Here is a 23,045-nt window from a genome sequence, read left to right as displayed (position 1 = left end):
CATATTACGCGTCAAGGCATGTGTACACTGCTTGACGAGTTAAAGGTGCACAGCGAGCAACATGGCAACCGCTGCCAAACGTGCCTGTCAGCTGGCAATAGGGGCTAGTCGCGTCCTAAAAATATAGTGAGCAGATGGGAAGAAGTTAGTATATTCTAGTCCAACTTCGAAGTGTCCTGTCCATCCGTTGTTGGGTGTGCTGCGCCCAACGTCCCCTACATCGTCGGTACACCTTCCGAATCCTCTACAACCTGGCAAGCGGATTACCGTTGGTTCCGTGCATGTGAAGCATTTAGCAACGTTTGCAGACGCACGCGTTAGGGGCATAACCGGAACAAGTAACAGATAAAAGAAAATTGCGTTAGAGGAGGGAGGCATGCGGACGGAAAAACGTGCCGTGGCGAAACCTGGAGTAAAGCCATAAGCCACAATGTGGCTCATGACGCTAATTGAGTTGCTTCAAGTGAGGCCGCGTAGCTTGAGCGTTGGTCGGCAGCAGCAAAGGCAAGACCAAAAGTGTCACCTGTCGTACATGAGCTGATGGTGCATTCCGCTACCGATGCATGCATCAACCTTTCCGAGTTGATGCATGCATCAACCTTTCTCACCCTGCCCCTGCAAAAGAGCCCATTGGCAAGTAGAGACACTTGTCGTCAAGCAAGCGGCAGCACTCAGCCGCTGCAGAATGAAATGAGGGCCCCAGAGACAAAAAGAGCTGCAGCCAGAAATTGCAACAACAGACAACGAAAAAGCATGTCTATGCTGCTCGTGCCCCTACTCCTGCTTACACTACTACTAATGCGTTTTTCTTATGGTGCTACTACTCTTGTTACTTGCATATAAGACGTCGGTCTTACTGTTGCCGGTGGTTTTGGCCCTTTGCTCACCTCCAAACGATCGCGGATATTGGGAACTGCCTCTTGAAGTAGCGTTAGGAGGTTCTCTTCTGCTGCTGCCTTGAGTGCCTCCCAGGCCTGCTGTGATTTGCTACGCGCTGCTGCAGCTGCCCCTGTGGGATGGAGCAAATACGCGTCGGCGTCAACTGAATAATCGACTGTATAGACAGCTGTATCGTGCTCCGTTATCCCTGGAACAGCAAACGGTCGTTGCACGCGGCTGTTGCTGCTGCAGTTGCCGTTCCTATAACACTGCTGCAGCTCTTCGCTGTTGCAGGCGCTGCAGTCAAATTCCTTGAGATGCAGAGACACCAAGGCCTCTAGTGCAGCTTTGCTAAGACCCTCGCCCCACATTCCCTGCGGCAGACGCCGCCGCTGCTGCTGCAGGTGCTGGCACTGGCCTTGGGGGGCCTCAACTGCCTGAAGCCTTCCAGCAATCTTCCCAGCATTTTGGGATGCCTCCAGAGAACTTGTGTCTGGTGATGCTATTTGTTGGTGCTCCTGGTGTAACGGTCTGCCCAGAAGCTGAGAAAGATAAGGCATTCTGCCCCCAAGGATGACATGTCTGTAAACCGCACGCGGCCAAGCTAGCTGCACCACTCCCCCGTAGATGTGCTGATAGGCCTGTACGCAGGATGCAGCACACGCAGCATCATCAGAACCATCAACAGCACAGGTATCCAGAAGCTTCAGTAGCACGGAAAAGGAGGAAAATGGAGCAGGTATAAAAGCACGCAAGCCTGGCTAAGCGTCAATCCCATCGCAAGGTGGCGAGCAGAACAGCCGTACACTCAGCATTTAATGGCCCCACTGCTTGCACGTGCTGCGCCGCGCCCTGACTCTTTTTCGTTTATTGTGGCAGGCGGCCTTTTTCCTGTGGCTGTTTGCTGCCTATCATTGCATCTCTGCTCACCTCAGCAGTGAGTCCAGAAACAAATGCATCGGGGTGCAGTTCCACGAAAAGCAGCACTTGCGAGACAGACAAGTGCAGGAATCGCAGATGTGGGCCACCCAAACCAACAGAAGCTGCAACTCCTTCCTCAGATTCCCGTACAGCTTGTGCAGCTGCAGCTGCCGCTGTTGCTGCTGATCCCAAATCTCCTGACGGTGCCGTAGTTGGCGCCTCCGTGGGGCCCCCATTTCTTTCATCTCCGCCACCACGACAAAACCACTGAAGTGCAGAGCCTTCAAGGGAAAAGAGGAGACTGTGAAACCAAGCATCCCGTTGCTGCCGCTCGGCGTCTGCAGCAGCTGTTGCTGCCGCACCGGCATCTCCTGGTTCCAATTGCCGAGGAGACACGGGAGCACCACCAGCACCCACTGTATCAGTTGAGGCAATGTTTGACAGCAGCACTGGGAGATCTGTTCCATCCTTAAGAAACATCTCCGCATCCTTGAAAGGGTGAAGGGACGTTTCTAGGGCTTTGCTGCAGTGCTGAAGGAGCAGCGACACTAGGTGCCTTCCGTTTTGCTGCTGCTTTTGTTGCTGACGTTGCAGACACTGTCGGGATAGATGAAGTTCCACAGCGCGCAGCTGAAGAGCTACGAGAGCCGCCTGACGGCAGCACGTGAGGTGCAGGGGCGTGCAGTCGGCTTCCAGGAAGAGGCGTGATGCCTGGATCAGCAGCTGCAGAAACAGTACAAGACGCAGGAAACACAGTAGAGACAAGATCCCACTGGTGCGTGTAGTGTGAATCTTCGGAGACGCATGCATAAAGGCCCCAAGCAAACAAGAAATAGGCATTCTTCTCCGTTGGTGCACTCCGTGTAACTTACTTGAAGCCCCAGACACAGCCGGTCAATTCCACTCTCGCTATAGACCTCCTTCACGTCCAACTCCATCGCCAAGCACCGAAAGGCTTCCTGCTGCAGCAGAAGCCTGCACCAGCAAACGCATGGCAGCAAAAGCAAATTTGAGACGGAAGTCTCGACTGCAAAGCAACACTGCATAAGCATTCCCACATTTAGTAGCAGCAGCAAGGCAAACACAAGCAGCACACACCCAGCCTCCTTCTTGAAACCCAATTCCAAATTAGCCAAAACCAGCTTGTCCAAGGTGATCTTTAAAGTCCTCTCCCGCTGCCGCTGCGGCTCATTCGCCATCGGGTCTAGAAGCTCGTGTAGTTGCTGGTCGTACTGAGATTGTAGCAAATCACAGATGGCAAGGGCGAGCGACTCGCACACTTGAACTTCGGGTATAACGACAGAGGGCTCTAGCAGATGCTGCAGCAGCAGCCGTTCTTGCTGCTGCTTCATGCCCTTGCGGCAGGCTGCAAGCAGCTGCAGTAGGTAGCCTCCGTCCACCAGCATTCTGAAGACAACACGTGCACAAAGCTAATCGCCTGCTAGCACTGTCAGTACACGCAACAGGCACAAGGGGAAGCAGCAGCAGCAGCTAAAACCAGCAGGTACACTCCTCACTGCATTGCCGGCGTGAAATGAGGAGACGGAGATATGCTAGTTAGAACGCGCAGCAGCAAATATGGTTTGCCCAACTGCATATAAACCGCAAGCCGCCTTTGAAGGAGCTCCAGCAGCTGCGCCAGTCCCGCAGCATTGCATGCACGCTCCAAGTCATAATACGCCAACAAGGACAACTCTACCTGCTGCTCATGCAGCAACAGCAGAGGTGGAGCGGCTACAGAAGTCATGGAGAGTCCCATATCACCCTCCGGCTTCCCCAGCTGCAGCGCTTGGTCCATTTCCAGCTCATCCTGCTGCAGCAGCATTTGCAAGGCTTGCTCTCCTACTAGACCTGGGGTTCCGCATATCCTTAAGAAGTCTTTCAGAATCAACAATGGCCATTCAAACCAAATTATCCGCTGCTGCTCTTGGCCTTGGTCGTGTTGTTCCTGCGGCTGTTGCTGGTGGTGCTGCTGCTGCTCTTGCCCCTGGCTCGGGTTCTGTACGTGTTCTAAGAACTGCTGCTGGTGAGCAACAAAAGCAGCCAGAAGAACGGCAGCAACCTCCTGCTGCTGCAGTCGCCGGTCTCTCGTGAGCTTTTCAGCAAACCGGATGCAAAGTGACGGTTTGGGCATGCCACAGGTGGGGAATGCAGCAGCAAGCAGTAGCCTCAGGAGCAGCGCCTGTGGTTGCTGCTGCTGCTGCTGCAGCACTTCATTGAAGGAAGATACCAGCACAAGACTAACGGCGAAGAGGATGAGCAATTCTAGACAAAACGGATGCAGTCCCGGCTTGCATCTTTGGACAAGCTGAGACAGTAGCTGCAGTTGCTGCCGGTGCATTTGCAGGGACAGAAGGTGTTGCTGCTCGTTTTCGTTGTCTTGCTGCGGGTCGGTACCTTCCTGCTGCTGTTGCCGCTGCTCTTGCCGCTGCTGCATTGTGACTTGAGTATCAGGAGACCCTACGTGTTCGTGCAACATTTGGAGCAGCTCCCTGTGTAGCTGCGGCAGAGGGCCAACTCCTGGCCTGGTTGCTGCACATGCAGCAGCAGCAGCAGCTGACAAGGTCTGCAGCAGCACCAGCTGCTGCTGCTGCGCCCGCAGGGGCATAGGCAATGATACCACGCGAATCAGCAGCTCCGCCAGCTGCACTTCCTGTGATAGACCCTGCAGGAGCTGCTGCTGCTTCCGCTGCTGGTCCTCCTGGGCGCTCTTGGTGTTTGAAATGGCAGAAGCACCAGCGACGGAGGCAGCAGCAGGCGAGCTCCGCAGGAAGGTCACAAAACTTCCAACTAGGGCTCTAGCGATGTGTGTACACCCGATGGATATGGCATTATGAACAGCTTTCTGCAATTGCTGCAGCAAAACCTTGTTGGCAGACTGAGCCTGTGCAGTCCTACCCTGGAGTGCCCCAGGCAAACCTTCGCTACAATCAAACCCACCCGTCTGCTGCCGTTGCTGCTGGATATCCTTGTCGTCAAGGTCAGTATCAGAGGGCGAAGTCCACTGTGGAACCCCTATATAGTGCAGAGGAAGCGCAGGTGCGTCTGGGTCTACCAGCTGCTGCAACTGCTGGAGCAGCTGCTGTACGTTATTGGTGCCAGAGCAAGCCTTGAGTGGGGTAGCTGCTCCATGTAGCAGAAGCTGACGAGTTGAAGCAGCGACATGTGAGCCCCACAGGTTCCCGGCGAGCTCCGGTGTCAGTGCCGCAGCAGCTGCTGCTGTTGTCGACTGAGACGTGAGCAACAGCAGCAGGCGGCCCTGCAGCTGCGCAAGTAAGTGAGAGGAGACCATACACCTACAGCAGCAATCTTGAAAGCTGCTGTTGTTGCTGTCTCCGAAGGGATCTGCTAGCTGGGAGTCTGTTGCTGTTGCGCTACAGCAGCAATAACCATCCTCTTCTGCTGCAGCATCAGCAGAAGCTTCTGCTTGTCCTATCCAAAACACAGAGCGCATCTCCTCCGGCTGGAGGGGTAGACAGTCTACCAGTGTGAGACCACCAGAGTTGCTGCTGCTGCTGTCGCCGTTGCTGCTGACGCCACATTTTGAGCAGCTACCTTGTGCACACTGTACCAAATGTTGCAGCAGAGCCTCTCGACTGCTAAATCGTGCGGGTGCGGGGTGTGGAGAGCCTAAGAGACTAAGGGCAGCAGCCAAGAGAAAGGCCTGCTCTGTTAGGGAGATGTCCCCTTCCATCTGTGCAGAAACTGTTAGCAGGAAGACTGCAGCAAGGACGTGAGGGTACTTGTGAACTGCAAACAGCCTGCAGCAACGGGCCCACACCTCTAGCCGCTCGTCTACGGAAGCCCTTGAGCTCTTGCTGCTCCTCCGCAGCCCTTCCAGGCCCTCCGCCACTTCGTGCACTGTCACAAGCTGTACCCAACCCGCACCCAAACCTGCAGCGTCGAGTGCAGCACCAAAGACAACAGCAACGCCAGCCGCATCCGCATCAGCAGCATCAGCTGGAAATAGACCTCGCATGCAACAAACCAACCCATGGGGGCTTGCGGAGGACCTACTAGACCCTCCCTATGCAGCGAAGTTACCCCCACAACCCCTGCTGCTAATGCTGCAGCAGCAGCTGCTGCTGCCGCTGCTGCTTCTGCATGCTCAATTGCTTGCAGTTCTGCTGCCGGCTTCTGGGCGTAGGGAGCTCACCTGCCAGTTTCGCCCACTGCCGGGCCTCTGCGTATTTTCGCTGCTGCAGCAGCGCCAGCAAGAGGTCGCTTCGCGTCTCCTGCGGCGGCGCATCCACGGTCTGTTGAAGCTGTTGCAGTAAGAGCCGCTGCAGCTGCTGCTGTAGCACAGGACTCTCGCCATTGCAAATAACGTCCGCATGGTGAAGAAGACAGAAGCTCCGAGAATATCCCACATCGTGCAGCAGCTGGAGCAAAGGATGTATGTGTGGCCCCTGAGAAAGAAGCAGCATGCGCAGCATCTCACTGCTGACTTGGCGAATATCTGCTGCTTGCAAGGTATTTCCATCTCCACTGGTATCGTCTTTTACTGGTGGGACAGTCTCTGCTGCTGGACTCGCGGCAGCAGCGACAGCTGCTTGGTGTTTGTTATTGCGAAAGGACACGAATCGCCGTAGAGCCGCTGCAGCCGTCTTGAACCTCCTCTGAGAGAAGGCCCTGAGATGCCAAGTCCACGCGCATGCACAAAGCAGGTTTCCATGGTCTTATGCAGAACAGCATGCAATTGATTTTCTTCAAACTGACTGCAGACATCTGTCGGCCGCACTACTCCAAGGTGCTAGCAAGGGATTCGCAGGTTATTGACAAGAGCGCAGCTCCGCTTCATGGCTACCAGCAACGGCCACCAACACAACCAGCAGAAACGGGGAAAAAGACAGGAGTAGCAGTGGCAGCAGTAAAAGGAGCAGCAAGGGACAGTCTACGTTACGTTTCCTCTTGTGGCCAGAATCGTTGTTCACCTGAAGAAGAGCAGTAAATGCATCAGCGGGCTGTTGGGGTCGAACAACGCGAAGCCCCGCAGCAGCAAAACGAATCCACCCGCTTCTGCCAGAGATAATATAAGCCCACACAGAGTCTCTGCACCTCCAGAAAGAAGGAGACATTCCTCACGTGCTGCAACGCCTGCGGCTGCAGTAGAAGAAGCAGCACCGGACTGCACCAATTGCAGCAAACGAGGAATTATTTCCTGTTGCTGCTGTTGTTGATGCTGAGACTGTGCAGGACTCCCGTGCTGCTGAACGCGCTGCAGCCCCGCACGGCGAAGCAACAAAGTCAGCTGCTCCTGCTTGCCAGCATCAGCAGCAGCAGTATTAAGCTGCTGATGCTGTGGAAGAAGGGCCGCCTGGAGAGCCAGCCAGGTGGACAGACACTGCAGCAGGCTACAATCCGAGAAACAACTCGCGTACACTGCAAGACGTGGGCGGCACAGCCGGAGAGCCTCGCGAAGCAGTTGTAGACCGAGCAGCTGCTGCTGCTTCTGCTGTTCTTCCTGCGCCTGCAGCAGGGATGGAGCACACAGTATAACCAAATATACCCAACTTGTGCGGCTTCGGTGGGAGAACCAGCAACAGCAGCAGTGACACAGCAGCAGCAGAAACAGCAAACGCCAACCCCTACAGCTACAAGGAGACAGAGAGGATCTTCTGCGTCCCTCCAAGAGGAATCTGTAACGGCTCCAGTTACAGCTGAGTTGCTGCCGCAGCCAATTGCTCTCTTCAGGTGGCCGCGGAGGCACGGATCTGTAAAGTAGCTGCACAACGAAAACGCCCCAACCACCCACACCACCTAACGAATGCCGCGGCAGCAGAAGCAACAACAACTGCAGCAGCGGCAGCTACAGCAGGGGCAGAAAGCGGATTACCCATCAATAACTCCCTTGAGGGTGTCTTTAGGGCAGCGCTGGAGTTCAGCTTCATGCAAAACCGACAGCCAGTCTCCTTTCCTCGCCAATTCGTGCAGCAGTGTCAAAGAATGGGGGAGCTCGTGGACCCTGCAACAGCAGCAGCAACAGCGAAAGCAGCAATGCTGCACGAGAAGGAGCATTAAAAAGCAGCGCCGACAGAACAGAGTGCCAGGCAGCAGTAGCGCCACAACCCATGTCCTCAGCACACCTGCAGAAGTGAGCAACCAAGTGCCACGGGCTAGTGGCCTGTCTCTTTACTGCAGCAGCAGCAGTAGCCGCCGCAGTTCCCGTTGCTGCCGGTTGCGGGGGAGCGCTGAGGGCCCACGTCGCCTCTTCTAGGAGACGAAGTGCTGACAACAGATGTGGGGAAGAGATGCCGCGGCTACTCCTGTTGTTGCTGCTGTTGTTGCTGCTGTTGTTGCTGCTGATGTTGTTGTTGCTGCTGTTGTTGTTGTTGCTGCTGCTGCCGATGGACTTGGCCGATGATGGACGGGGGAAGGCCCTAAATAGTTGTATTACTAAAGTGGCAGCTGCATCATGGACTGGCCCCCCTGCTGCTTTGCTGGCTGCCCTTTCAGCAAGGACAGCTTGCTGCTGCTGTTGTTGCTTCTGGTGTTCGTAGATCCTGCGGGCTGATTGGGCGTCCACTCGCAGCATAGTGGCGTCGAGGCTGCAGAGTTCTAAGAACAGGAGGCAGGAGGAGACAGTGCCCTCGTCTAAGAGGTTGTAAAATGCAACTTCCATAGCTGTCTGCTGCAGAAGGTCTTCTTCTTCTGGGGTTAGCTGAAGCAGCTGGACGTCCGATGCTCCAGCAGCAGCAGCACAAGCACAAGCCCCTCCACTGCTGCTGTCGCTGTTGCAGCTGCTGCTGCATGCATTGGCTGCATCACACCAGCAGCAACGGCAGCTGGTGCGGCTGGCCAGAAGCAAGTGGAATGCAGCAGAGGGACGGCCTTGAGAAAGAAAATAAGCTACACTCAAGCCTTCGCTGCTGCTGATGCTGTAGCCAAGTATCCCAGGTGCAGCTGGTTCATGCAGCCGCAGCATCAAAGACGTGAAGGCCTCTCCCGTTATAAAAGCTCTCTTGACTTCTGATGGCAGCATTGCTCGTTCTGTCCATCTTGATGCTCTTCTTGACGGTGCTATCTCTGTTGCGGCTACTCCTTGCGTGTGCGCAAGCGACCCATTCGCAGCACAGGCAGCAGCAGCAATGACAAAAACGTCGACGGGCTGCAGCAAAGCCCGTACATCAACAGAATCGAAGCATTCGAAGAGAAGGTCTAACAAAGACACATCCCTACGCCATGTCTGCATGTCGACAAGGAAGCAGGAGGGACCTTGGTGGTCCCGTTGGTGCTGATGCTGTTGCCCCTTTTGCTGCTTCTGCTCTCCGGGGGAGGTGCACTGGATGATGCGCCTCTGTTGCTCTATAAGTGACGCAGCGAAAAGGCAAGTCTTTAGAACCCCAGGCTCTCTTTGTTGGCACTCATTTGCCTCCTCTTCCTGCTGCGGCCGCTGTTGGTGCTCCGCCTTCTGCAGTTGATCCTGTTGATGCTGCTGCTGCATTGAATGTGCGACAGGCGCATGAGCGAAGTAAGCACTGGCCAATTCTTTAAAAGGAGCAAGCCCAGTCCTGAGGGCAACCGTTGGAGACATGCATCGGTAGAGGCTTTAACAATACTAGGGAACTTGCGGCGTCCAAGAGAGGTAGAAACGCAAACAGCATAACAGACGGAATTGAGAGGATACCACACGAGACAGGTGTAACAACAAAGGACAGACAGAGCCAGAAAAAGACGAAGGAGGAAGACAGAAACACCTAATAAAGGAACACCAGTGTTACTCCAACTAAAGTAGAAAGGGAGAAAGCCAAGAATACAAGTCTGTTGCCCACCTCAGGTCTTCAAGGGAGACCGAGAACACATCCAGCTGTCTCCTACTAGCAGCTGCATCGGCTGCAGCATCAGCTGCAACAGCAGCAGCAGATGGTGGAGGGACAAAGGCGAGGAGACTAACGAACATTGGAGGAGACAGACGAGCGACAGCAGACAGCGGCAAGAACGCCGTCCCCTCCGGGTCAAAGCAGACAGCAGAACTACCTGCAGCACGTGCATCCACCCCAATGCTGAACCCCTAGGCCCTCAATAATCTTAAAAAACATCAAACCCCTCAGTGCTCACAAGAAAATGCTGCAGCACGAAGTCAGCTGCAGCGGATTCGCCAGCAGCAAATGAACCGTGAAGCAGCAGAAGCCCATCGACAGTAAGAAAAGCAACAGCAGCCAAAGGAGCAACAGCCGACCTCCAGGGCAAAGACAAGCTGCTGCTTGATGCATGCCTGCAGCAGCAAGGGCATGGTTCCCCAGTCGGCCTAGCAGCGCCACGGAGACCCATTGTGGCATTCTGCTACTGCTGTTGCTGCGGTTGCTGGTGTTGTTGCTGCTGTTGCTGCAGCTGCTGTTGCTCCTGCCAGCTCGGATCATCGCCTTCAAGTGCTGCTGTGTTGTATAGTTAGCTGCCAGATGGAAATGCTGGATTCAATTGGGGGGCAGACGAAACAGAGGGGGACAGATGATGCCACAACAGGAGACAGGAAATGAGCCACAGAGCATGCATATAGAACAATGTAATACACCCAAAATACCTACATCGTACTGCAAACACACGGTAGAGCCTCTGCTGACCATAGGCAGAACCAGCAACAGCAGCATGCTGTAGCAGAAAATGCAGCGACAGCGAACTCAGCAGCAGCAAATGCAGCAGCAGCAAATGTAGCAGCAGCAAATGCAGCAACGCAGGTACCGTCGAAGTCCTTACCTCTAAATACGATAAAAAGAGCGACGGTAGACAATTTGAAAGGCAAATGCGAATTACGAAAAGATGCAAAGGGGACAAAGAGCCCACAGGGAGCATCTGATCAGTGGCCACATAGAGCTGCTTTTGCTGCTGCTCGTGATGTTCGTGGTGCTGCTGCCTCTTGAACAGGCAACCAGCCTTAGCGAGTCTTTGCAGCAACAGCGCTAGCGCCGCATCATCGGGTTCTGTATGTGTTGTTGCTGTCGTCACAGCATCCACCTCTGCTGCTGGTTTCTCTGCTGCAGATGCCGCTGCTACATTGCCTGTCTCCACCGCCTCTAGAAAGAGACCTCGGCGGGCGAGCCGCTGCAGCAACAGCTCGTCAACAAAAACTGATTCCTCTCTCTGTCTTCTCCTCTTTAGAAAGGACAGGATGCGCTTTAGCAGCAGGAGTGGCTTGCTGTTAGTCCTGCTACTGCTGCAGCGCCTGGTTATAGCAGCACCGACTTGCTTCAGGCGGCCCCACGAATCGCAGGCAATGCTCCGGTGTATAGGCAGCTCGTCAATACACATAGCTATCCCTCGCCAGTCAAAATGCGCCAAGCAGAAAGCGAAGATACACCTCCAGGCAAGAAAACTCTTCAATCCCTCAGCAATCCCAAGACATCCCGCTGCAATCTCCCACAACGTCCGCACGTGCTGCAGCTGCTGCGGTTGCCGCTGCTGGTTTCTTCTATTACTTGGCCCAGGAGAGCGGAGCATGTGGACGAGCTCCACATGCCTCTTCTCTGCAAAAATGCGCAAGAGGGAGGTGGGCTTGAAGAGAGACAGTTCAAAGAGAGACAGGCTGATATACCCCCCAAGAGACGCATGTGTTGCTGCTGCTGCCGCTGCTGCTGCTGCTGCGTTGTTAGTCGGCGGCTGGGTGGTAACAAGCGCAAACAAATCCTTTTCCGCTGCAAGAAGACGACTGCACTCAGCACAGGAACCCCTGCACCAGCAGCAACAACATCAGGCGCAAAGACCAAAATAACCAAGGGAATTATAATTCTACCCTTGCAACAGAGTGTCTTTTCCTCTGCTCGACACAAGCCCAAGCTTATGTCGAGCAGAGGAAAAGACACTCTGTTCCTCTAAAAGTAGAATTAAGTGAAGGGACGAGAAAAGGAGACAGCTGCTGCCACACAAGACGATAGACGCCCAGCATGTCGATGCAGAGGGACAATCAAACGAAACCTCAATAAGGAGACACAAGGACTTCAGGAGAGGATAAGTCTCTGCTGCAGCCCTTCCAGCTGACTAGGTGTTTCTTATGTCTGTCTCCCTGCTGTGTTTGCAGCTAGAACAATATAGCTATGATCTCCCTCCTCTCCTCTGCCACATACGGCTCACCGCAGGTTTGCCTGGAGGGTCAGAGGAGGTAGCTGCTGCGGTGGCGTCGCTGCTGCTGCAGCAGTTGCTGCCTGCTGCAATTGCAGCACATCCCCTTCTGTTTCCAGGGAATCGCCATACGCGCGATGTGCACACAGACGAGCACTCTCTTCCTGAGACAGCAGCAGTTGCTGCTGCTGTTGCAGCACATCGCTGTTGATGCTGCAGTCGCGACTGGTGGTGTCGGGAGCAGCTGCAGCTGTAGCAGCAGCAGCAACCCCCGAGAAACAGCACTCCGCCAGGTCTGGTGCTTCCCCACACTTCAGGTGGGCCCACGCCTGCAGCACAAACACCAAGTAATCTGTTCGTGTTGCAGCTGCTGCGACTGCCGCAGCTGCAGCTGCTGCTTCCTGTGCACCCAACACGGCCTTCCGGCGGAGCCAGCAGCATGCATAGTTTGCACCTTTAACGTAGAATCTTTGACACGTGCCAGTGCACAAGGAGAAACAGCACCAGCAGCAGAAGCAGCAACAGCAGCAGTTTCGTTGTTACCCTCAGAGCTTCCTGTGGGTGTCTTTCAGGTGTAAAATCTGGGATGGGCTCTGCTTCCACAGCACCACGGTTGGTGCCTGCAACAACGGCAGAGCAGCAGCAATTGCAGCAACAGCATATGCAGCAGCAGCACATGCAGCAGCAGCAACACCAGCATCAAGGAACTCAGCAGCAGCATACAAACGCATGCATATATCCACTATACATATATATACATGTATATATACGTATATGTACGCATAATTTTCCTTTTGTGCAGAACGGCTGGCATCTGTGCTGTCCCTATCCTTCTCTGTGCTGTCACTAACGGGGACTCCCTGCTTCAGATGTCTCTCTTTTGCACCTCCATCCTCTTCATGCTATTTTCTTTTTCACTAATGTTGACCGTGTGTGCCTATTTTCCTCTTTGGTCCCCTAATTGTGTCAGCTAGGTCTTGCCTAAATAGAGACTTCTGTCACTCCGCTCATCCCCCTGTTGCTGCTGTTGCTGGGGCTTCTGGTGTTGCTGCTGGTGCTGCAGGATTTGCCTTCTCAGGCTGGAGCAGACATAGCCGTCACACAAAGCCCCAGCCCGAAGGGCAGCGCCGCCTCCTGCTGGCCAGCATTCTGCTGCTCCTCTGCTACTGCTGCTGCTGCTGCTGGAAGTGTTTCCCATCAGGGCGTCTCTCCTTCCCCCCGAGGCATGCACAGCAGGCGATACGGCGTCCCCTTCTGATTCGGAGTCCCCTGCTGCTGCTTCTGCTGCAATTGCTAAGGAGGCGCAACGTCTTGCAACCTCTGCCTCGTAAGACGGGTCGGTAAATAAAAGCTCAAGAACCTGTAGCAGCACCAAACCTCCAATGCAACAAAAGCTCAACCCGTGCTGCAGCTGCAGGCACCAAGACCGGCTGCACTAGGAAGCTAGCACGTCTCAAAACCAGCATCTGCATCGCGAACACCATGAAAACACTAAAACAAGAGCAGCACCAACAGCACGAGCAGCAGCAACAGCATCACGAACACCAGCAGTTGATGCAGCAGCAGCACCTGCATGATACGAATGAGGCTCATATGCATTGGCTGCAGTTGCTTCTGGTGATATAGATGCCGCAACAACCGACGCCGCACAGGCGTCCGCGTTGTTAGCAACGCAGCACGTAGGCAAAATCCAGGAATGTCAACCTGCACCAGCAAAAACAACAGCGGCAGTAGCAAGATAAACGGCAGCAGCGACGGCAAAACGGGTCAACGAGCACAGCACGATTGCAGAACTCGCAGAGTGATTTGTTGTTGTTCCAGCCGCAGCAACAGCAGCAACAACAACGGCAGCAGCAACGACGATGGCAGTAGCGACAGCAGCAAGCCAGCAGAAGTCCTCACCCCAATCTGCCGCAGCATCTGCAGCCCCACAAAGAACAGCTCAGCCTGCTGGCAGCAAAAGAGTCTGTAGGCCATACGATCGGCCACCTGCTGCAGCAGAGCCATTGCGGAAACATGCTGATGCTGTTGCTGCTGGTGGTGCAGTTGCTTCTGCAGCCACAGCAATCCCTTGCTGATGCGCCCACTCAAAAGCGTCTCTCTGACCACTGTCTCCACAGTCACGTTAGGGCCCCAAGGGAGCTCAGCGTCTCCCTCTGTCACAGCAAATCGATGTTCTTGCTGTTGCTGCTGCTGTTGGTCATGCTCCTGTTGAATCGGATCCGAGTCTAAGAGAATCACCGCCTGTTGCTGTGGCTGCTGTTGTTCCACCTGCTGCTGCTTCGCAGCAGCAGCAGACACGCGCTGTTGCAGCCACCGCAAAAGCCGTACGTACAGTGCTAGCTCGGAAAGCTCGTCCGTGAGTTGCTGCTGCTGCTGCTGCTGCTGCTTGCCTGGTGCAGCCGCTGCTGCCGCAGCAAGGTCAATCTTTGCAAGGACTCGGATGTCTGTGAGAGACGCAGCAAACTGCAACAGGCGCAGCAGCAAACGCGAGCTAAATCCTATGTCTAGGAGTGATGCTGCTTCGCACTCAAGATGCATTGCTGCAGGAGGCATGTCTGCCGTAGCTGCTGCTGCATCTGGTGGTGCTGCTGCTGCTCCTGCTGCTGTATCTCGCGCTGGTATTGCTGATTGCCAAGGAGCTACTAGGGACACCAAGGAGGGCGGGAAGTGTAGCGAAGCTTCGGTGTTGCTGCAGCTGTTGCTGATGTCTTTGCTGCTGCTGTTGTTGTTGCTGCTGCTCCTGTAGTTTCCGATGCCGTCGCCGGCATATCTTCGTCTCAAGAGACAGCAATCCCTCAGCCGGCGTAACTCGTCGCCGCACTCCTGCTGATACTGCTTTTGCTGCTGATGGAGCGCCTGCAGCAGCAGCAATGCATGCTGCGCAACTGCTGTAGACTCGTAGACAGACGATATGTCTGCAGCAGCAGCAGTTTGGGCAGCCCTTTCTGTAGTTGAAAAGGCAAATGGGAGCGCCTCTTCGCTGTATCCGTTGAAGACAAAAGCCATAAGGAGTCGCATAGCGATCATTTGCTGGTTCTGTTGCAGCAACAGCAAGGCCTCTGCTATCCGTTTGAGGTCTTTGCAGCGCAGCGCCAGCTGCAGCAACAGCAGACCCACTTTGCTGCTGTCCAGGCCGTTTTGCATGCAGAACGTTGCTGCAGCACGAGGGCCTTCCATCAGTAGAACGCACTGCAGCAGCTGGAGAGTGCTGCTGCCTTCCACAGCAGCAAATAACACGCCCTTGTTTGGCTGCAGCAGCAGCGCTGCTCTGCTGCAGCAAGACACAATACCTAGAGACAGCCGCTCGCCGACGCACGATTGCACCAGCAGCTCGCCAGGCTGCTGTAAGTGTTGCTGATGCCTCTTGGTTCTGATGGTGGTACTATTGCTGGTGTTGTGCTTGCTCCTTTGGCTGCGAAGCCACGTTGACAGGAAGCTGCTACTTCCCCTAATCGTTGCAGAAGCCGAAGCAGCACCATCAGCAGAAACGGCAGCAAGGGCCGCAGCACGGGGTTTATTGTCTTTTTCAGTAGAAGGCCAGGACACCAGCCAACATCTGTAAGAAACGCTACAGCAACTGTCGCAGGTGCTGCTGCCGTTGCTCCTGCTGTTTCGCTCGCTTCGGCGACTCCTGCGTTTGCTGCTGCAGCGAGAAACTCCCTCAACGAAGATAAATGCGTCGCTAGGGAAGATCCGGAGAGAGCTGGAGCAACCGGGGCACTTGCTGCTGCTCCTTTCCGCTGCAGATGGGGAGACGCTTCTCCCGTTGCTCTCTTCGTCACTGCTGCTGGTCGGGCTGCTACTGCGGCTGCTACTGCTGCTGTTGCTGGATAAACATCTGACTGGCAAGGATTGAGACGTGATCGGTTCTGAGCTTTCTATGGTAAGCGCCGCATCAAGCAGCAAAGGTTTCTTCTCGCTGCTGCTGCTGCTAGGGCTGCAGCAGCAGCAGCTGTTGCTTCTGCAGAAGAAAGGCAGCACCGCGACATACAGCCATGAGGGCCGGGCATCCCTCATAGCGCGCTCGCGCTGCAGTTGCTGCAGCTTTGCTGCTGTGTCGTGCAGCCGGTAGATCGGACTCCTTGTTTGCTGCTGCTGGGGCTGCGGCTGTTGCTGATACTGTTGCTGCTGCTGTTCGTCGGCGAAGGAAGCCAACAACTCCACCAGCTCCCCCGTACTAGAAGAGGTGAGGCCCTTCGGGAGATCATCCACTGCTTGTTCCGTGCCCTGCAGAAACAGCAACAATCGCAGCAGCAGCAGCAGCAGCAGCAAGAGTAGCAAGAATTAGTTCAAAGCACCAACAGTTCTCCCCTACATAAGGGCAAAAACAACAACTCCTGTTGACGATGCTAAAAATAGCAGCGATGCCAACAACCGCAGCAACAGTGCCCAAATGAGCAACATCGGCAGCAGCACCTCACCAGAGCGCAGGCATCCATCAGTGTCTCTAATTCTGCTAGGAGGGGACTAGCTTCTGTTGCTGGGCCTTGAGGACCCCCAAAGGGAGGCTGCAGCTTCAGCAGCTGCAGCGGGAGATCCTGCTGCAGCAGCTGGAGCTCCTGCCACTCCTGGCTGCCAGCTGGTTGCTGCTGCAGTTCATAAGGAGGTAGCAGCCACGCAGCTTGCTGCTGCTGCTGCTGTTGCTTCTGCTTCAACAGCTGTAGAGGCCCACCTGCTTCGGGCCACATAAACCGGTCGCTGCTGCTGTCTGCTGCTGTGCTGTATCCACAGAAACGTTCAAATTGCTGCAGCAGCTGCTGCCGCTGCAACAGCAACTGCGCTCTTGTGTCTTGATGCAGCAGCCCCAGCTGCAGCTCCTCGCACAGCTGCTGCGCGGCCTGCCAACGCCCCTGTTGCTGCCGCTGCTGTTGCTGCCGCTGCTGTTGCTTCTTCACGGCCACCTGCTGGAGGAACAGAAGCGCTTCCCGCGATACAAAAACAACGGCGCTGTCGCGGCTGCTGCTGCTGCTGCTGCTGCAGGGAGACGATGCAGCAGGGAGTATGGGATCCCCACGACGGACAGTAGCAGACAGGAAAGTGCAGGCTTCGAGCATTTGCTGGTAAGCAGCAGCAGGTGTAGCACGTGCTGCGGTAGTTGCAGCAACAGGTGCAGCAGCCATGTGCAGACGTAATGCAAGGAGACCAAAGGCAGTAGGAAAGGCAGAGAGAGCAGCAGCAGCAGGAAGCAGCTGTCTCTTAAGAGGCAGGCCTTCTGCTGCTCTTTGCCTCTGTTTAAATTGTGTCTCTTCGAAGCTGTTTTCTGCTGCATCGCCCCAGCTTGCTGCTGCTGCTGCTGCACTTGCTGCAGCAGCAAAGAAGCCCTTCAGAGATACAACACGGAGACAGTTCCTGCTGTCTCCAATTACAAGATGATGAGACTCACGACTGACCCGTACAGACAGCAGCACCACAGGCAAGTCGAAGGCGCGGGCTCTTGCTGCTGCTGCTGCGCAGCTGCAGCAGCAGCGGCAGTTGCCGCTGCAGCAACTTCTCCTCCCTTTCCTGCTCCTGCCTCGGTCCCAGCTGCATTGGCAACGACTATCGGCAACGTTTTCGCTGCTAATGCATTGCTTCTGCTGCTGCTGCTGCTGCGGGGGGTCGTACAGAGGCAATTCCAACGCATGCACTGCAACACCTGCCGTTACACACCAAATGAGTATTTGCTGTAGCGGCGGCGTCGTTATAGCATAAAGGTAGGAGGAGCAGCAGCATGCATCAACGAATCGCTGAAGGGGCAGCTGTGTCCCTTTTTGGCCAGTGCTGATGTTGCTGCTGTTGTTGCTGCCGCTTGTGCTGCTGGGCGGCCGAGCAGGAAGGGACACAGGCAGCTGCAGGACGAAGCGCCGCACAAGGGAGACACCTGCACCGCCGAGCTGCAGGCGGAGGCAAACAGCATCATTAAGCAGCAACAGCAAATCGCTGCGGCCGCTAACCATCAGCCTCCAACAGTCGTTGCTGCTGCTGCGGTTCCGGCTGCTTGATTGTGCTGCTGCTCTACGCTGCTGCTGCAGCTGCTGCGGAAGGGAGGAGCTTCGATCCGCAAAAGCCTTGAGGGCAAAGAGTGAAAGAGAATACAACAGGATACAGTTGCTGCTGCTGTTCTTGCTGCTGCCGTTGCTGCTCCTGCTTCTGCAACTAGATATTTGCCGGTCAAGTTCCCACCGAAGCAGCAACAGGCTGTCCCCTTGAGCATCAGATGCATCAACGAAATCCGTTTCGTGCCAGTACCTGCAGCTGCTGTTGCTGTTACTGCTGCAGCTGTTGTTGCTGCTGCTGCAGCAAGAGTTGTCTTTGCTGCACTTCAACTGAAGGTCATGCCAGGGAAGCAGGGGAGCATCAGGTGTGCATACACCTCGAAATACAAACAGCTGCAGCGAGTCCCTGCCGAGGCAGCACAATACTTGCGTACGCTGCTGTTGTTGCTGTTGCTGCTGCTGCTGCTGCAGTGGTAGCAGAACTGGAGGTAGCTCCGCCCAAGCAGCAGCAACGCAACAACGCATCAAAACTCCCTTCTTATGACCCCACTTTCTGCTGCTGCGGCTGCTGTTGCTGCTGGTGTCATGTGTCTGCTGCACTGCTGTCTGTCCCCCAGGCAGCAGCGGTTTCCCCCGCCACAAAAATCCCTCTGCTGCTGCTGCTGCTGCAGCAGCAAGAGAAGGATCAGCAGCGACAGCAGCTCCCGAAGGAGCAGCAGCGACAAAAAGACGCAGCCGCCCATGCCGGATAGGGATTGAAGCACAATCAGCATGTTCCTGCTTCTGCTGCTGCTGCTGCTGAGCAGGTATATTGTGTGCCAATCTGCCACAGCAGCACGCAGTTCTTCTGCTGCTGTCACAGAGCTCCCTTCCCTCACTGCTGCAGTCACAGCTGCATGTGCAGCAGCACGAGCTACCGCTGTTGCTTGTGCTGCTGCTGCTGCTGCTGCTGCTAAGGACAGCTAGAAGGGACTGGTCATGAGAGAGAAGTGTCTCCTTTCCTTGTGGCACTTCTTCCTTGAATGTCCTCACCTTTATAAAACCAGCACCATCAGGCCCTCCCATATCGCATAGCCAGTTGCTGCTGTTGCTGCTGCTGTTGCTGCTGCTGTTGCTGCTACTGTTGCTATTGCTGTTGCTGTTGCTGCTGCTGTTGCTGCTGCTGTTGCTGCTGTTACTACTGTTTGAACATGGGGCGACCGACGTCGCACTGCTGTCAGTCGCTTCCCAAGGAGGCATGCTGAGTGCTGCTGTAGGAGGTGATTGGGGCTCAGCAGCAGCGCATGCAGCAGCTGCAGCTGTTGCTGCTGCATGTGCTGCTGCTGCTTCTGGTGCATTGATTACATCGTGTGGTGTCGGTGAATACGTACTGTCATCTATATTGCAACTAAGCGCTGCATCAGCGCCAGTTCTCTCTGCTGCTGCTGCTGTTGTTGCTGCTGCTGCTGCTCTCTCCGACACAGCTATAGGCGACTGGATAGAGCTATCATCGTTTTGATGCTGCTCGCTGCTGCTGCTGCTGATGCCGTCCGCTGTTGGTGTTGCTGCTGCTGCTGCTGCAGGAGCAACAAGGACGGTGTCTGCTGCATTTGCTGCCGATCCCGAAGCAGCTGTGGAAGGAGCAGCAGCAGCCGCAGTAGAACTCTCGTCTTCAGGGGGCAAAGGCTGCATGCCGCGACGCCTGCTGCTGCTGCTGCAGCACCTGCAGCAACAGCTGCAGCTGGTGTGCTACTAGTCCGGCTGTTGCTGCGCCTGCTGCTCCTGCTGCTCCTGCTGCTCCTGCTGCAGATGTGTTGTCCGCCACTCCTGCTGCAGCTATTGCTGTTGCTCGCTCTGCTGTTGCTTCTGTTACAGCAGCTCGCAGCTTCCTGTGGTGCCGTTGTTTCCGCGGCAGTAACGACTGCAGCAGTAACTGCTGCTGCTGCTGCGGTTGCTGCTGCTGCTGCCGGTATGAAACTCCAAACAGGTGTTAAGGTAGCAATTAAAGGCAGCAGCAGATATTTAAAGTCAGGGAGAAAAACAGCAAAAAGGAGACAATGATACACAAGACACAATGCTGCTGCTCCCGCTGCTGCTGTTTGCTGCAGTCGGCTGCGGCCGCCTGGCAGTCTTAAACCCTCGACACAAAAGCCTAAACCCTAGGTCGTAAACCCTAAACCCTAAACCCTTAACAACAACAAGCCCTAAGTAATGATTATTAAACCCTAAACCCTAAACCTTCAGCAGTCGATCACTTACACACAGGGACACAAGATCGAACTCACAACCAGTGCAGCAGCAGCTGCTGCTGCTGCTCCTGGTACTGCAGCAGCAGCAGCAGCAGTAGTAGTACCATAAGTATAGTTATAAAAACAAAATTGAATTCGCGTATTTACTTTATTTATTCAATTTAATTATTTATTGAAAAGGAGCGATCCAGCAGCCCAGCCGCTCTCCACTAGCTGCCGCATGCAACAAGACTAGCAGCAGCTGCTGCTGCAGCAACAGCAGCAGCAGCAGCACGGTTGCTAGAAGCAGCAAATATTAAGACTTCTTATCTTGTGTTATGTTAACCTTCGAAGATTCCCCGAAGGATCCTTTGGCAGTGCTGTCGAACCCGCCACCCTATTTAGGGTTTAGGGTTTTAGGGTTTAGGGTTTAGTGTTTTAGGGTTTAGGGTTTAGGGTTTAGGGTTTATTCAGTGTGCATGCATAATCTTGCATCTATCTCCTTTGCTTGCTATCTCTTTTATTTGCTGCTGTCTCTTGCCGCTCCTTTTCTCTGTTCTTCTTCTTGCCTCTTATGTCCTTTTTCTTCCCCTTATGTAAGTCTTAGAGAATATCTGTTTCTTCTTTTGCTGTCTCTTCCTCTCTTAGCTGCTGCTGCTGCTGCTACTGCTGCTGCTGCTGCTGCTGGAGATGTCTGTCTTACGACGCCGTCCTCTCGGCTTTCCGAGGTCTCTCACTCTTGACTGTCTCCATCCATCAGCAGCAACAGCAGCAACAGCAGCAGCACCACCAGCATCAGCAACTGCTGCTGCACCGAGGAGAGCGAGGGCTGCAGCAGGATTGCGGAGGTCCCTACCACCAGCAGCAACAGCAGCAACAGCAGCAACAGCAGCAACAGCAGCAGCAGCGGCTCGACGTTCATTTTCTTTCACAGCGAATTCTACGGCATTGTCTGTGTCTGTACCACTACCAGCAGCAGCAGCGGCAGCAGCAACAGCAGCAACAACAGCAGCAGCAGCAGCAACAGCAGCAGGTCGCCTCTCATGCTTATCCCTCCAGTTGCGTTATTTTGGTGCCACGGATTTCTTCCTTAAATCTGCTGGCAGCAGCAGCAGCAGCAGCAACTCCCGCTTAAGGCCTACAATTGGGGGTCCATCTGCTGCTGCTTCTGCTGCTGCTGCTGCTGCTGCTGCCAATCCTACCTCAAGAATATTTGATACATTCATGGCTATAGAACGCAAAGTTCGTCTACAGATATGCATGCACTGCTGCTGCTCCTCCTCTTGCTGCTGCTGCTGCTGCATATATTGCTACAGCCGTTGCTGCTGCTGTTGCTGCTGCGTCTGGCTCTAAATGCATCTCCTGCTGCTCCCACCACCACCACTGCTGCTGCTGCTGCTTGTATGCATTACTTGCTTTATTGCTGCTGCTGACAGCATGTTCTGCTATTGTTGCTGCTGTTGCTGCTGCTGCTGCTGCTGCTGATTGCATGCATAATGTGTGTATAATTATGTTATATAGGGGAGACAAGTAGTATCTTTATTAACAGATAGGGAGGGAAGACAGCAGCAGAAGCAGCAGCTGCTGCTGCAGCAATTTTATGTTTTTTATATAAAACAATTAATGGCTAAACAAGGATTATTTACTCTTGCTGATTTCCTTACTCTTAAAAGGGTAATTTGCTGCTGCTGCTGCTGCTGCTGTTGCTGCTGGTCCTGCTGCTGCTGTTGCTGCTGTTGCTGTAGTTAGTATACCCTTATTGTCTATTGGTCTCGATGTTTTTGTATTTGCTGCTGCTGTTGCTGCTATTACTGTTGCTGCTGTTGCTACTACTGCTTCTATTGCTGCTCATGCTGCTGCTGCTGCTGCTGTTGCTGCTGCTGCTGCTGCAGAATCTGTTAGTGTATCTAGATGCATGCGAAGAAGAATTAGGGGGATTAAGACAAAGAATAGCAAAGAAATTAGCAGCAGCAGGACTGCAGCAATTTGCTGCAGCAACATCAGAGGAGAAGCAGCAATTTAAGAAAGAGAGTCTGTCTCCTTTTTATTTAATTAAGTGTCTCCTTTTTATATAATTAAGTGTCTCCTTTTTATATAATTAAGTGTCTCCTTTTTATTGTTGTCTCCTTTTTATTTAATTAAGTGTCTCCTTTTTATTATTGTCTCCTTTTTATTATTGTCTCCTTTTTATTTAATTAAGTGTCTCCTTTTTATATAATTAAGTGTCTCCTTTTTATTTAATTAAGTGTCTCCTTTTTATTATTGTCTCCTTTTTATTTAATTAAGTGTCTCCTTTTTATATAAGTGTCTCCTTTTTATTATTGTCTCCTTTTTATTATTGTCTCCTTTTTATATAATTAAGTGTCTCCTTTTTATATAATTAAGTGTCTCCTTTTTATTAAGTGTCTCCTTTTTATATAATTAAGTGTCTCCTTTTTATTAGGTGTCTCCTTTTTATATAATTAAGTGTCTCCTTTTTATTAAGTGTCTCCTTTTTATTATATATAATAAGGTGTCTCCTTATAATAATAAATTGTCTCCTTTTTTATAATAAAATGTACAAAGATATAGTAGGAGACACTTATTGCTGCTGCATGTGTTCCTGCTGCTGCTGCTGTTGCTGCTGTTGCTGCTGTTGCTGCTGCTGCTGCAGTATCAATATTGGAGTGTATGTCTCCTTCTGAGCTCCGTCTAACATGTCCCTCTGGATTGTCTCCTTTTAGCCGCAAAGCAATTGCTGCTGCTGCTGCTGTCCCTCTTAGTAATGTTGACGACCTCTTGCTGCAGTTCTCTACTATGCAGGTAACCTTTCTCTCCCTACTGCTGCTGCTGCTGCTGCAGCTGCTGCTGCTCTTGCTGCTGTTGCTGCTGCTCGTGCTACTGTACTGTTGTTGGTCTTGCTGCTACTACTGCTGCTCTTGCTGCTCCTGCTGCTGCTGCTGCTGCAGGGGGACCGTCATTGGTTTATGCGTCTGCTGGAGTTGGGTCGTCCTTTGCCGGGATCGTT

General features: G+C 53.8%; 1 protein-coding gene across 1 annotated transcript; it reads right to left on the bottom strand.

Annotated features, from left to right (window-relative positions):
• Positions 1 to 604: 604 nt before the first annotated feature.
• Positions 605 to 19,502, bottom strand: EMWEY_00028250 (hypothetical protein, conserved; the record flags this gene model as incomplete). Its single annotated transcript, XM_013481366.1, has 20 exons — positions 605 to 715; positions 888 to 1,520; positions 1,810 to 2,523; positions 2,673 to 2,775; positions 2,899 to 3,207; positions 3,318 to 5,760; positions 5,957 to 6,432; positions 6,735 to 7,270; positions 7,393 to 7,525; positions 7,637 to 7,765; positions 7,887 to 9,311; positions 9,573 to 9,777; positions 10,326 to 10,356; positions 10,495 to 11,443; positions 11,866 to 12,254; positions 12,397 to 12,473; positions 12,856 to 13,213; positions 13,423 to 13,557; positions 13,756 to 16,083; positions 16,278 to 19,502. 20 exons carry the CDS (start codon positions 19,500 to 19,502, stop codon positions 605 to 607), a joined length of 14,709 nt encoding a protein of 4,902 aa, XP_013336820.1.
• Between the last annotated feature and the right edge of the window lie 3,543 nt (positions 19,503 to 23,045).

Source organism: Eimeria maxima, genomic scaffold (assembly GCF_000499605.1).
Source record: "Eimeria maxima Weybridge genomic scaffold, Emw_scaff321, whole genome shotgun sequence".
Lineage (NCBI taxonomy): Eukaryota > Apicomplexa > Conoidasida > Eucoccidiorida > Eimeriidae > Eimeria > Eimeria maxima.
This window is presented reverse-complemented; position numbering and strand designations above follow the sequence as displayed.